The sequence below is a fragment of the Arvicola amphibius genome, chromosome 1, assembly GCF_903992535.2.
Source record: "Arvicola amphibius chromosome 1, mArvAmp1.2, whole genome shotgun sequence".
NCBI classification, from domain to species: domain Eukaryota; kingdom Metazoa; phylum Chordata; class Mammalia; order Rodentia; family Cricetidae; genus Arvicola; species Arvicola amphibius.
The window spans coordinates 99,425,616-99,440,284 of NC_052047.1; the positions used below are offsets into that span (position 1 = coordinate 99,425,616).

The following is a 14,669-nucleotide window of genomic DNA, read 5'->3' on the forward strand; positions in this document are numbered from 1 at the left end:
CACACGGGTACGTAACATGTGCACACAAGTACAGGCCCTGCTGCAGAAAGAAAATTTATTTCCAGAATATTCTCACATAACAAAACCAATTTGGCATGTGGGTACACATACCCCGGGATGGGCAGGGCAGTGCTGTAGGTGTCTTGAGGGGGGCACTGGGCTCCATCCCCATGTCCCTTCTGCACCTCAGTGTGCGAGGCTCATCCCCATGTGCCTGCCTGCAACTCTCTATTCTGGCCCCCTCTGGCCATCCAGGTGCCCAGGCGGTTTGGCAGGACACTGGCAGGAAGGGCACGGCTCTGTGGGGAGGCCTGGGGAATGCAGTGGCTTGGCTGGTGGCACCAGCAGGTCATAAGGGAAAATGTTGAGTCCAATGTCATCTGGGGTGCCATGGATCTTCTATAACTCAGGCCACAGCTGCCCTGGGAAGGCTGAAGGGTGAGGGAAAGCAGGGTTCTCTCTAAGGCACAGTTCTGTCCCTGGCTCTGCTCCTAGCAGACCAAGGGCCTCGGGTCCTGGCTAGCCTCCAGCAGGGCTGTGGCCTGCTGTGTAGCTGAGTCATCTCTCTCCTTCCGGGGGCGGGGCGGGGGGTGGGGCCTCCCGGAGCCGGAGCAGCCCCGACGGAGTGGATCGCTGCCTGCACTGGCAGAGGTCTCTCAATGGCAGTGCTAAGGATGCAGTCACAACACGCCACGCTCCTGCCTCCACCCTCCGTGCTCTGGGATACAACGGGCAGTAGCCTGGCCCTCAAGGTTGCTTCGTGGACAGGAGCGGGGCAGTAACACAGCTTGGCTCTGGGGGCTGGCAGTGGACAATAGCTGTTGGGCTGAGCTTGCTGAGGGCTCGGACAAAGATGAACACAGGCCAAGGGCCTCTTGTGACCCTGGGGAGACGCTCGGGCTTCAGGACCCAAGGGTTGATGGCGGGAGACAGAGCCACGATACTGGGGCTAGCCAGCTGCCTAAGGCCACTGGCCCTGCACTGGGGTTAGCTGGGGACAGTGGGGTACTCAGGCAGGCTATATTCCCAGAGAAGTTGTTAAACTGGGCCTCCCTCGATGGGGGGTTCCTCCAGGTGCCAGCGCTCCACTCTGTCTGTGCCTTCTGCAGGCTCCCGCCAGCCCCACGGTAGATCTTGTGCACCTGAAGGGTCAGAGACCCACTGTGAGCCCACAGGTGACATCACAGGGCATGACAGGCCCTGCGCCCTCGCTGTGCCCTGGGTACCTCATCTCCACTCTGCTGTCCCCGCAGCCCCAAAGGACACAGCAGTTCAACAAACAGCTTCTCCAGGGCAGTACGCGTCACCCTACTGTGACACCTCACTGTCGCTAGTGTGTGTGACCTCTGACCATCTTTCTTAGAGAGCCTGAGGAAGAAAGGGGTGATAATGCAGGGCAGGGTGGTGTAGACCCTCACCACTCAGGCTGAGGTAGGAGCTAGCCTGGGCTACATGAGACGCTATCTGAAAAACAAAAACGCACAATGGCTGGCGCACACCTTCAATCCCAGCACTCAGGAGGCAGAGGTGGGCTCTGAGCCCGAGGCCAGCCTGGGCTACAGGGCGAGTTCCAGCACAGTCAGAGTTACAAAGAGGATCTCTGTCTTGAAAAAACCAACTAAATAAATAAAAAGTAAGCATGAATAAATAAAAAGGCAGGCATGGTGGGAGCCAGAGGCAGGCAGATCTTTATCAGCGCCAGGCCAGCCAGGCTGAGGGCGGGGATGCAGCTCAGTGTGTAAGGCATACTCATCCTGAGTCCCATCCTGCCCTCAGCACCACAGAAACCAGCTGTGGTGGCACACATCTGTCACCCCAGCATTCTGGAGGCTGAGGCAGGAGGATCAGGAGTTCAAGGTCAGTCTCAGCCTACACAGTGAATCTGAGGTTAGCCTGGGCTACATGATACTGTCTCCAAAAATCAAAACAAAAAATACTCAAAGAAAAACCTACAGAGGCCGTAAGGCCAGAGTGGCCATGTGCAGCTTCTCTTCCATGTGCAGGGCTTGCCTCAGCTTTGGGGGCTGTGTCTTTAGAATTGCTCAGAGCACACCGTTCCTCCATGGCTAGTTAGGGACTGGGAGGAGAACAGCGGCACGCACTTGGGGAGTGTGACCCAGATAGGGCTGAGTAGACACTATAAGGATGACATGCGGGCCTCCTGGATTGTCAACACTGTCCTGGGAACATCGGGGTTGCTGCAGATAAGATGCAGCTCTAGGGACGTGTCACTCCTAGACACGTGTCAGTTTCATGACTGGAAGAGCAGCTCTGGGCTGAGCAGGGCTGCCTGGAGCTCACAAGGCCTGGGTTTATCCTCTAGAAAAGAAACCCCCAAAAAAGGCTTTTTCCCCTTGCGACAGGGTTTTTCTGTATAACTAGCTCTTATACAGGCTGGCCTTGAACTCACAAAAATCTGCCTGCCTCTGCCTCCCTAGTGCTGGAATTAAAGGCGTGCGCCACCACTGCCTGGCGGAAAAAAAAAAAAAAAAAAAAAAAAAAAAAAAAAAAAAAAGGCCTTTTAAAAGGTTCCTGCCAGCCGAGCAGTGGTGGCACACGCCTTTAATCCCAGCACTCAGGAGGCAGAGGCAGGCAGATCTCTGAGTTCGAGGCCAGCCTGGTCTACAAGAGCTAGTTCCAGGACAGGCTCTAGAAACTACAGGGAAACCCTGTCTCAAAAAAACCAAAAAAAAAAAAAAAAAAAAAAAGGTTCCTGCTCCCTACAGGGCTGGCTATGGCAGACCTGCGCCCTGCTTCGAGGATGTGGCCAGCCAGGCAGAGCTGCGGCAGAGCTGCGGTGTCTGGGGAACCCGGCCAGGTCTCCCGCCCTGCCCGCTCTGGGGCCAGTGCCACCCGTGATGCCCAGTCCTGAACCCCCTCCAGGACCCGCACACCTAGCAGAGGGCCATGTGTCCTCCCCAACCAAGCCTGTGAGCTCCCAGGTGACAAAACTCTTCACTGCCACACCTGCCGACTCACCTTCACAAGAGTGATGGCCATCATGACAGCAGACAAGGAGAACAGGATGGCCGGGATCAGCATGACCACGGCAGCCCCAACATTGACCGTAAAGAACCCAACAGCCGCCAGCCAGCCACTGCAGAGTGAAAGGGGAGACGAGGGATAAGGAGGGCCCGCATAACCACAGTGGGGCCCACCTGTTGTCCTTCACATGCAAAGAGCTCTGACATATCAACAAGGAATAGGTAAATAGGCCTCATCTCCTTCGTATGTACAGAGCGCCAATGGATCAAGAAAGAGGTAAAGGAACCGAGCTCAGTCAGGGACCAAAAAAACACACCAAACAAAACCAAACACATCTCAAAAAAAAGTATTAAGGCAAGGCCTTGCTGGCTCCTCCAGGTTGTTCTCCACGACCACTAATGACCTAAACCTCAGGAGACTAAGTCCGTGGGGCTTGGTGGGACACACTAAAAGCCCTCCTCGGCAGCCGTCTATCCTGAAGGTGCCATGTGCCGGTGACATGGCTAGGGATGGAGCCGGTGACAGCCAGTTCCCAGGTTATGGACTCCAGCTGATGGGGGGAGGTAGGGAGCAGGGTTCATGAGAAACATGGAGGGGGAAGAGGGTGCCTGAGGACCTTACATGGACTTCAACGAGGATGCACAAAAGAAACGAAGGCCACACTGCCTCAACTGAGCAGGGCTCCTAAGGGCTCCCAGAGACTATAGCGACAGTTATGGAGCCCGGAAGGGCCTGACCTAAGTCCTCTGCACACAGCTGAGGGACACCCAACAGCGGGAGTGCGGGAGGGAGCCTTGTCCTGGGCTCTCATGGCTGTGCACGAGGCCGTGCCTACTCCTGCTGTAACCTGCTATTCCCCTTTGGCTGACGTCCCTGGGAGGCCTGCTTTTTTTTTGAAGGGAAATGGAAGAGGAGTAAATTGATCTGGAAGAAAGGGAGGTGCTGGGAATAGTGGCGGGGAGGAAAAAGAAATGGGGACCCAGACACAGCGGCACATGCCTTTATCCCAGTCCTCAGGAGTGGGGCAGATAAAACTCGTAACTTCAACTACCAGGTCCAGGCCAGTCAAGGCCACACAGTGAGACCCTCAAAACAAGAAATGGAGTGTGTCTGTCCAAGGCAGCCTCTGGCAGAGTGGCAGGAAGGGGTCCGCTTTAGGGTGAAATCGAAGAGGGTGGCACTGGCAGAGCCACAAGCAGCTCGGTAGCACCCTCTGCTGGTCGCTCGTGATAAGGCCCACGGTCCGAGTCTGACCCACACAGACAGGCAGGAAGGGCACACCCCTCAGTCTGCTTACCATGCCCCCCAGCCCGAGAAGCCCACGGCCTGGATGACGGCCAGGACAAACTGTGCTCCGAAGATGAAGAAGAACGCCATGAAGTTAAAGGAGCTGTCAGCTCTGCAAGGGAAAGAGCACAGTGGGGAGGAGGCGCCAAGTCCCCTGGTCCCCATGGACATACTGACCCTCCACCAGACACTCAGCCAGTGTCCCTAGGGACGGACTGGGGAAACGTGGGGGTCCCAGCAACAGGGAGAGCTGATAAAGCCTAGACACCCCGAGGGCAAAGGAAGGGCTTCGGGGAGCGGGAGGTGGCAGCCTCTGCTCTGGCTTGGTGGAGGCCCCCGCCCCACTCCACCCTCCGTCGGTAACTCAGGCACAACAGCTGAGGAGGCAGCCAAAGGTGGAGACGGACACCCAGGCGCGCGGCTCTGACACGCACCACAGCGGGACTTGTGCTCAGAGAAACAAACACGGGAGGTCACACACGTGTGTGACTCCTTAACAGCCACTGTCCAGAGACAGAAGTGGCTCTGTGGAGGCCGGAGAGCGGACTTTTGCATGATGGAATCTTGTAGAAGCAAGCACCAGCAACACTACACTACCACACTGCAACCCCAGCACACACTGTGCTCAGGAGACTGTAGTGCTTGAGCCGACTGTAAACCCAAAACCCGGGTAAGGACTCCAAAGACGGCATAGTGGGTGCCCTCAAGTTGAGGAGGCACAGTTGCACAACCCAGAGGCTGAGGCAGGGACACTGTGACCAGACCTCCCTGTGGTGTAACTCCACTTCAAAGCACCAAGGAAGGGGACATGGCTCAGCTAGTGCCACTTGCCTCGAGTCTAACACCCTGGACTCCACCCAGCAGAGCTGGTTGTGGCCCATGACCCAAGCGGCCACACTGGACGAGTAGAGGACAGATGTCAGTTAACTGAGCGGAAGCCCGTCCTGGACATGGGTCAGAAAGTCCAGCAGGTCAGAGAGGTTCTGCGGCCTGCCGGCCCCTAGACCAGCCTTACCGGAAGGCCTTATATGCAGGCCGGAACCAGCACAAGTAACTGCAGGGAGTGAAGAGAAGCAGCCAGAGCAGGGCCAGGCCAAAGTTGGCTCCCGTCCCATCAGCAATCCACCAGGCCAGGCAGGCCACCAGGTTCACCCCCAGAGTGGCACAGTAAACTAGAGGGGACACAGGTGGGGAAGAGTGAGGCAGATCAGCAAGGACGGATGAGCCGCATGAAGGGATGGGGACCCCATCCGCCCCGCGAGGCTCACACATCCACAGGCGGTAGATCCTCTTCACCAGCACCTGGTGCTCCACGGGGATCTCCTCAGAGAAGTCCTGGTAGAAGCAGGGCTTCAGCGGCACAAAGCGCGGCAGCGGCGGGAAGTTGTTCTCCTTTCCTGCAGAAGAACCCCACCGAGCCTGTTGCGCCAGAGCCTGCAGGAGCACCTTCCTGCGCCACTGAGGCTGCACAGGACAGGGACCTTTGCAGGTCACTCCCCTCGCAGGCTGCAGCCAGGGGCCCCTCCACAGTCCTAGGGTCCCTATACACCCCCTCCAAGCCACACTTCAAACCCTCAATCTGCACACTGGAAGGTGGTGGCTCTTTGGTGGCTCTATGCCCCACTGTGGCACTAAACGTGTCACAAGGGCAGAAGCTGGGGGAGCTCAGGTCAGCTCTGCAACCACAGCTCCAGAATCCAGGGTTTCAGTGGAGTTGGGGAACAGGACGTCTCACCTGCCATTCCTGTACCAGCTGGCCTGGCACCCAGGCAGAGAAGGCCACCTGAAAGGAGACTAGTATCAGGGCCCTTGCAGCCACCAGGCCCAGAAAGACCCGAGCCAAGTCCACCCATGCAGGCCCTGCTGGCTGCTACCCTGCAGGTGTTGGGCCCAGGTGTGGGGCTGCATGTCACCTCCCCACAGAGAAGTCTGGACAGGGATGGGTGAAGCCACCAGCTGATTCTACCCGCGACCTTGGGGCCAGGATGTCCCCGGTTTCTGGTGTCCTCCCAACACTGACCCGACTGTGGCCCCACAGATGACCCCAAGTGCTCCTGACACACTCCTCGGAACTCCTAGTCAAGGGAACCACCCAGAACAGAGCTTCCTGCCGTGTGCCAATCACATGGTCACAGCAGCTGTGGGTGTGGAATTCACCCACGAGAGCTCACAGATCCTGGCACAGCCCCAGTCACCGCAATGACTCTGAGGAGGCTGGGAAAGCCCCTCTGAGGTTTCAAGTAAAAAGGCTGCAGGTCCACCCTGGTCTCAGAGTCCAGGCCCTGCTCAACCAGGTGCCACTGGCTGGACACTGTCTCAGTGTCAAGATGGGCCACCTCACAGCCTCACCCTGCCTCCTGGTCATCTGAGTAGCAACAGGCTTTCCTTGGAGGAGAAAGGTTGGAAGGGAGGACATGAAGATACAGGCAGGAACCCAAGCCTGACCTCTGCTCTAGGCTGAGCTACGCTCCGCTGTCCACATCTGCCCGGCTGCTCCATGGACTGTTTGCCCGGCTGGGCCAGGCCTTTTCTGCCCGAGGCCAGCAGATGCACTGGCAAAGCCCCGTGTCCCCTCAGCCTGGGACGGCCCCCAGCCTGGGTCTCCTAAGGGCAGCTTGGATTCAGACGCACTGCTGCCAGGCCACCAGCATATGCCAGAGCAGCAGCGTTCTGCTCAGAGGCCTAGCAGCCCACCACACTCAGGTGGACCCTTTTGAAGCCCCAGCCTCCCCACCAGAGAGGTACGGAGAAGGGCCATGAACAGCCTGTGGTACTGAGCCCAGGCCAACAGGTGTCCAGAGGGACTGCAGAGACAGGCATGGGCACCTCCTGAACTGCTTCTGCCCCTAAAAGCATCCAGAGCTGGCTACACTCAGCAGGACTGCCACCTTCCCCTTCAAAGCCACACAGCCTGGCACCTCGGTGCAAACAGGAACTTGGTTTGAGGTGCTTTATTTTCACACACGATGGCTGTTCCCTGCCCCGAGCCTGGGGACTGGAAAACAGCCACGGGGCTTGTAAGCAGAGTCGCCCCACGGTTGCCCCAGCCAGCAGAGAGGAGGCCGCTGTCTTGGGGCTGAAAGGGTCCCAAAACACGCTGACAGGGGCGGTCAGTGTCCTCAGACAGACACAGAGGGTGGGTCCCCCGGGTCCAAGGCCATGGAGCTTCAGGGGACACAGAGAAGGTCTGGAAGCAGAAGGTCACCAGGCCTATGGGTCGGGGTCCAGCTGGCGGCACTGGTCTTCGAGGATGCCACAGAACACCTGGAAGCGGTGGTTGAGGTCTGGCCGTGCGTGGACACGGAAGCGCGTGCCCAGGGCGCCGTCCGGTGAGGGCGCCCCATAGAAGACACGTTGGATGCGGGCGTGGACGAGGGCCATGGCACACATGACACAGGGCTCGCGGGTGACATACAGGTCGTAGCCAGTGCACACGTAAGGCAGGCTGTCCTCATCCTCATCCAGCTTGCGCACGCTGCCAGGACGTGCACCCTGGGCGGTGGAGGCCGGGGCGAAGGAGCAAGCTGGGTAGCGTCTGAGGTCACAGGTGCCACGGCCCTGCCCCTGGGCCACCAGGTCAATGCACACCATGACAGCGTGCAGCAGGGGGCTGGCCGTGCCGCTGCAGTCATGGCCTGTGGCCAGCACACGGTCGGAGGCTGGGTCCACCACCACAGCACCCACCGCCCGCAGGCCCTGCGCAGCTGCTCTCTGGGCGGCACGCACGGCCCGTTGCATGTGGCTCTGCATGGCCGCTCGCACCTGCGCAGAGAAGAGCTGCCCGGCCAGTGCGCTGGTCACCTGCTTGTCCTCGTGGAAGGATGTAGGCCAGTGGGCCCGTGCCTCCTCAAACTGGCTCCGGGTAAGGGGCGGCCGGGCAGGCACGGGCACCAGGAAAGGTGTGCCCAGGCCACGCGGGTCCACGGCCGGCCTGGGGAGGAGCTCAGCCAGAGAGCGGGGGCCCGCGGAGGGCCCTGCCAGGCACAACAGCAGATCCGATGAGTGGGCGCCGCCAGCACTGCGGCTGGGGCGCACCCGCTTGAGGTGGGGCTGGGCTGGAAGCGGGTAGACAGCGGACACCTCCCGGAGGAGGCGTGATGTCTGCCGTTTGTCCAGGACGGGGGCGGCATAGGCCAACACCAGCTCCACGGCCCCCGACTGCTGTTCAGACAGGACAGGGAGGGCTTGCCATTGCACCGGCTCTTGCTCCTCACTTCCAGTCTTCTCAGGTTCAGGCTGCTCTGCGAGGCCCGTGGTGGGATCCATGCTCAGCAAGCTTTGACTGTGGGAGACAAAGATGCGACTGGAGTGTCATCCGTCAGCTTCACTGGCTCGGGGTCTGTCCTGGGATGCTATGGATCCAGCCAGGTCTGGGAAGGAGGAGCCAGAGCGCCAGGTACAATCAGCTGACTCCCGGGCTGCACAGGCTCTTCAGGGCTCTGACCAGTCCACGTGGGCAGGATGGACACAGTGTTGAGGGCAGCATGGAGACAGGCACTCCTTACTATCAAATCCAAACCCACCCATCAGCATGCACAGGCCCAGTGGCACTACCTATCACCCCCGGAGGTGCAGGCCAGGGCATCAGGAGCTCATGGCGACTTTGAGGCCAGCCTGGGCTACATAATACTTTGTCTCTCACAAAAAAAAAAAAAAGTCCATGAAAGACAAAACCCAGTCCTTGGCCCCTAAGCAAGCCACCGACAGACAACTGGTACTTGACCTGTGCCTCAGAGGTCACAGTTCTGGCATGGGCTACAGCCACACTTTGGTTGGCTTGAAGAGCTCAGGCCTATAGTCAGGAAAAACAGAATTCTGCCTGCAGTATGAGGTGAGAACAGCCCCACGGGGACCTCAACCTGCAGAAGACGCGACCACAGCACATGTTCCTGGCTATGGCCCCAGGACTGACGGGTGGGGTGGAGGACCACCCAGAGAAGAGCATAACCCTCACACTCAGATCCCTCCCACCCCAGGTAGTGCCTACTGGGGTAATAGTGGACCAGAGCAGAGACACACAAATGTTACCCCAGCACTTGTGGGGCAGAGGCAGGAGGATGGCTGTAAGCTGGAGGACAGCCAGCCAGAGCTACAGGGCAGGACCCCACTTCAATACTCCAGAAAAAGGCAGCAGACCTAAGATTTATCTATCCCAAGAATATAGACCCTGCTGAACAAGGTAGGCATGTGGCCACAACCCATTCCAGCAGGCTAGCCTGGGAACTTGCCTATCCATGGCCCATTCCAGTAGGCTAGCCTGGGAACTTGCCTATCCATGACCCATTCCAGTAGGCTAGCCTGGGAACTTGCCTATCCATGACCCATTCCAGCAGGCTAGCCTGGGAACTTGCCTATCCATGACCCATTCCAGCAGGCTAGCCTGGGAACTTGCCTATCCATGGCACCCTCCAGTAGGCTAGCCTGGGAACTTGGCCATCCATGGTACCTGAGCTTTGCTCTGCCAGCACCCCAAAGAAACCTGAGCTGACAGCCAACACTATTGACCTTGTGATACACAAGAGAAAAAGACAGGCACAGCCAGGCAGTGGTGGCGCATGCCTGTAATCCCAGCACAAGGGAGGCAGAAGTAGGCGGATCAAGACTAGCCTGGTCTACAAAGCAAGTTCCAGGACAGCCAGGGAGGTTACACAGAGAAACCCTGTCAGAAAAAACGAAAAAGAAAAGAAAAGAAACACCAGGCTGTGAGAGGCACCTGTGAGGGCTAGGCTGCAGAGGATCCCCTTGGCCTCAGACACTGCTTTGCCCTGCCACGGAGTCACAGCCAGTCAGACCCGACGGCAGCCCCAGCGCAGGCTCCACACAGACCCTGCTACCCAAAACCAACTGCCACCCTTATGTCAGCTGAGTTGTCACCACCTACAGGCAACGATTAGACACCCACATTCTTCACAATCATTAGAGCACCGCCATGGAGGGGCTGCGAGCGTGGCTCAAATGTGGCAGGAACGTGGCTGCCACACTGAAACCTGAGTCACATACTCAGCATCAAAGAAACAAACCAGAGGACAGAACAAGAGCTCCCGTGAGGCAACCTGCAGGGCTGCCTAGGGTGGGCCTGTCCACGTTACCCACAAACCGCCACCCCTGTGGTGTCCCCCGGGCCTGGTGAGCATCTGCTGGCTTCTAGAGCTCCCCCTGGGTACCCAGGTCAGTGGAGCATGGCTCTATGGGCTAATACGAGAACTACAAAGGGAGAATGGTGCCAGGCATGTCTGAGAGCCTAGTGTCACCATGGCTGCCCCTGACAGGCCCCAGGGCAACAGAGCCCATGAGGGGCCATGGTGACATCTGGCCTTCCCAAGGCACACAGCACGTCTACAACCCCCACGGACTGCCGGGACCACAAAGCACTACTGTTAGCGGGGCAGAAGACACAGCCGCGTTTGTCCCCTCAAGACTACAAACAAGAGACGCAGAAAGAAGGCTGCCTTGGGGACAGGTGGTCTAGCTTACAGACCTCTGGGGAGGAGTTTGAAAGCCACAGGATGGTAGCCAAGGCTGTGACCAAAGGGGTCCTTCAAGGTCTATTCTGCATGCTTGCTTCCTTGTTCTGTTTTGGGACAAGGTTTCCCCGTGTAGCCCAAGCTAGCCGAGAGCTCACCATGACTATCAGATCAGCTTCAAACTTGCGGTCATCTTCATGTCACTACCTCCCACGTGCTGGGACTGAAGTGGACACCAGCATAAATGGAGTCTGCATGCAAACAGGTCCCACAAGGAGCTCCTGCCCCATGAGCCCCGGACAGGGACCTGGGGCCCGCCAGACACTCCCTAAAGTGGCTTAGGAAGTCTGCCTCTCTCCGAGGAACCTCAGCACACCGCACTTAAGAACTGCAGGCAAGCAATGGGCCCTGGGTCCAAGGTCCCATAGAAACGGGCCACGGCTGTCGACTGGCTTGGCTACAGGGGAGGATAGCAAGCAGCATCCCAGCGTCAAGTCTGAACGCACAAGCCTAAAACACCAGGCCCTAAGTAAGCAGGATGCTGAGTTCCAGGCCAGTCTATGAGACAGAAAGCAAAACCCTCCTAAATAAAAAATAAAAGGGACTGGAGGCAGAGCTCAGCGGTGGACAACCTACCCACCTCCAGTGAGCGTCTAAGGGTGGAATCAGCTACCGAAGGGAAGGGACGTGGGTCAGCGGTGCCCACCTAATAGGACCAAAGCCCAGGATTCGATACCTGGTACCGCCAGAACCACCTCAACAATTCCCACAGGGTACCAGAGCTTAAAGGGAAACTGCACACCTGCTGTTTAGACGGTGTTTGAACAACCCTGAGGCAGGGGACTAACTGCGATGACCCGGAACAGACGCAACTGGAAATTACGAGTTTCCGGGATGAGAAGAGGGGCACACGCGTGCGCAGCAAACCGACGGCGTAAGGTGCGGTAGGTACAAAACCCTCGACGCACGCGTACTCGCGTTAACTGAGCGCACCAGCACGCCCACCACCTCCCGGGACGCGCGCAGCACTCCCGGAGCCTACGTGGTCGGCCGCGGTTTTCCCATCCACCGACCGGATCGTGTCGTTCTCCCCGCTGCCCGGTCGCGTATCCGGAACAGTGGAAGCCGAGTCGCGGCTGCTCACCTGAGGGACGCCCGCGAGAACGCCACGCTGCTCCAAGTCCTAGCAACCGGGCCGCCCCGCCTACCGCCGCGGGGCACGACGGGAACGTAGTTCGTGGGCGGGGCCTGCTCGAGGCGAAGGCCTGACTACAATTCCCATAAAGCCGCGCGCGTGCCCGTTCACGCCATCTTAGTGTGTCTGGGGGCCTATTTCCTTGTGTCCTGCAGGGGCCCTAGCGCTGTGTTGCCGGTTCAAGACCCGCGAATGGATGGCCCAAACTTGGACCCTGCTTGACACTGAGATAAATACAGAGGGGAGACTGGAGGCAGAAGTAAACTCACTCAAAGAGCATCTGCCCTCAGACTACTGGGAAGTTCCCCGGGTTCCGGGTCCCCTCAGGCCCTCGTTTTCCCCCATCCCTACAGTGGATGAAGTAAATATCTGGACTCTTGAATAAAAATTGGGGCTCGGGCTGTAGCACGCTTGTAAGATGTTTGCCTAGCATCCAGGAGACCCCTGATTCCATCCCCCAACACAGCTAGTGCACATTATAATTCGTCCCGCCGCTCAGGGGACAAACTGTGGTTGGGGAGCCACGTGGTGGTTCGCAGGGATCTGTGATGTATCTGGCTTGCAGGTGTACACGCAGGCAGAACACTGTATACATAATAAATAAATAAATCTTTAAAAAACAAAGAAAAAGTTCAGCACTCTGAAGGCAGAGGCAGGTAAAAACCCCGTCTGAAATAACAAAGTTCCGGGGATGCAGATGAACGGTGGAGACTTGCGGGCTAGCTGTGCAACTCTGGCTGCAGCCTCTGGCAATGCATAAAACAAAAAGTTAAAGGTGACGCCAACGGAGCTGGAGAGATGGCTTAGGGTGTAAGAGCACTGGCTGCTCTCTTCCAGAGGTTCAGAGTTCAATTCCCAGCAACCACATGGTGGATCACAACCATCTGTAACTGCGATCCAATGCCCTCATCTGGCGTGCAGGCATACATGTAGATAGAACACTCAGACATATTAAAAAAAAAACATATTAAAAAAAAAACAAAAACAGTGAAGCCGAACATGGGGGTTCATGCCAGCATGAGCAAGCAGAGTCAGGAGGGTCACAAATAATTCCACCTAGGCTGACCTGTGTTAGATGCCTTTAATCAATCCATAAGCAGAGGCAGGATTCCAGGACAGCTAGGACTACATGAGACAATGTCTTGAAAACAAACAAACAAACAAAGATGAAATAAAATTAATGAATAAATAGTAGGGACTAGAGAAATGGCTTAACATTAAAAGTAGGTGGCGATACTTTTTAATTGATTTGTTAAATAAGGAGCCAGGATCTGATGTTTCATGGGGACTTCACAGAGCAGCCCTGACTAAACTGCAGACTGTTTGGCTTGAGCAGTGACTGCCAGCAAGGTAGAAACGGGCGCCAGAGAGCCTGGATTGGCCAATGTCTGCAGGATCAGCTTGTTGCAATCTTCTTGGCTGTCTTTATTTTCTGGAATAAAGAGTGTCTTGTGACCAGCTATCACACCAGAGTAGGTCCCACAGGATTAGTTTATGGTCACTTGCAAGACCGATAAGTGGGAGATTAGTGTGGACGTGATGTGATCCATGTCACAAAGCCAGAGACCTTAGGTGCTGTGTCCAACTTACAGGAGGCCACATGAGCCAAGGAACCTCAAAGAAAAACCAGGACTTTGGGCCATTACACTGGAAGAGGGTCACCAGAAAACCCATGCTAGTTATTTTACTATTTTGTGGACCCGAACGAGAGATGAGCCTCTCTGCCAACACAAATCAGACCAAATTAAAAGATATCCAGGTTTAATTGGACATCTGTGCTCTTGGGTAGCCCCAGGTTTAATTCTCAATACCCACGTGGCAGTTCCAGGGCTTCTGACACCCTCCCACAGATACACATGCACCAATGAACATAACAAAAATGAATTGATAAAAAAGATTGACGTTTGCCAGGCAGTGGTGGCACACGCCTTTAATCCCAGCACTTGGGAGGCGGATCTCTGTGAGTTCGAGGCCAGCCTGGTCTACAAGAGCTAGTTCCAGGACAGGCTCCAAAGCTACAGGGAAACCCTGTCTCAACCCCCACCTCCCCAATCCTCTACTTCCTGCCTGGCCTGTACACTCTACAGGAACCATACTCTCTGCCCCAGCCCCTTGAAATCAGCCATGATCTGATGTCTGGGCATGCATTCACCAAATACAGCTGTCTTCAAGGCACAGTCTCGGGCTGTGCAGTTGTGACACCCAAGATTTGGAACCTGCTTTGTAAATTGGGAAAGAAGCCTGGGCTGGTGCCGTTATGCCTGTGATCCTGCGCTGAGGAGGCTGAGACCAGAAGACCACTAAACAGTGACTAGCCTGGGCTGAGTAGCAACACTGTCTCAAAACCAAACAAACAGGGGTCAGGGCTATAGCTGGGTGCCTGGCATGCAGAAACCCAGAGATCCCGCCCCCAGCACCAAGCAAACTTATGAGGCGCACCTGTTACCCCAGCACTGGGAGGCAGAGACAGGAAGCAGGAAGTTTAGGTCATCCTTGGCTCCACAACTAGGTTAAGTCCAGCCTGGACTGCATGAGACTGTGTCGAAAAAAAAAATTTAAAAAGATACTATGTGGTGCCATTGTTGTGTTCTTTTAAAAGTGCTGCAGAGTCCCAGGCGGCAGCTGTAGGCAAGCAGCAAATGCTATGAAGTCCCAAATGGTGGTAGCAGGCCATGTGGCGGCAGACAGCGGGCCCTGCGAGCAGCCAGTCCCAGGCAGAGATGGCTGCCAGTCCTCAA

General features: G+C 56.8%; 2 protein-coding genes across 3 annotated transcripts; both read right to left on the reverse strand.

Annotated features, from left to right (window-relative positions):
* Window positions 1-279: 279 nt before the first annotated feature.
* Window positions 280-11,946, reverse strand: Scamp4 (secretory carrier membrane protein 4). The gene is given in 8 exon segments (XM_038345489.1): window positions 280-1,020; window positions 1,023-1,142; window positions 2,980-3,097; window positions 4,283-4,384; window positions 5,288-5,444; window positions 5,541-5,669; window positions 6,008-6,055; window positions 11,881-11,946. Coding segments are annotated over 7 exon segments (666 nt in total). The 5' UTR covers window positions 6,015-6,055; window positions 11,881-11,946; the 3' UTR covers window positions 280-987.
* Adat3 (adenosine deaminase tRNA specific 3) lies at window positions 7,209-11,935 on the reverse strand. Of its 2 annotated transcripts, none has more exons than XM_038345470.1 (2): window positions 11,881-11,935; window positions 7,209-8,554 (listed from the first exon to the last, which is right to left on the reverse strand). In XM_038345470.1, exon 2 carries the CDS (start codon window positions 8,536-8,538, stop codon window positions 7,483-7,485), a length of 1,056 nt encoding a protein of 351 aa, XP_038201398.1. In that variant the 5' UTR covers window positions 8,539-8,554; window positions 11,881-11,935; the 3' UTR covers window positions 7,209-7,482. The 2 variants fall into 2 exon arrangements, with proteins under 2 accessions (XP_038201398.1, XP_038201405.1); XM_038345477.1 differs by lacking the exon at window positions 11,881-11,935 and adding an exon at window positions 11,539-11,738.
* Window positions 11,947-14,669: the final 2,723 nt, after the last annotated feature.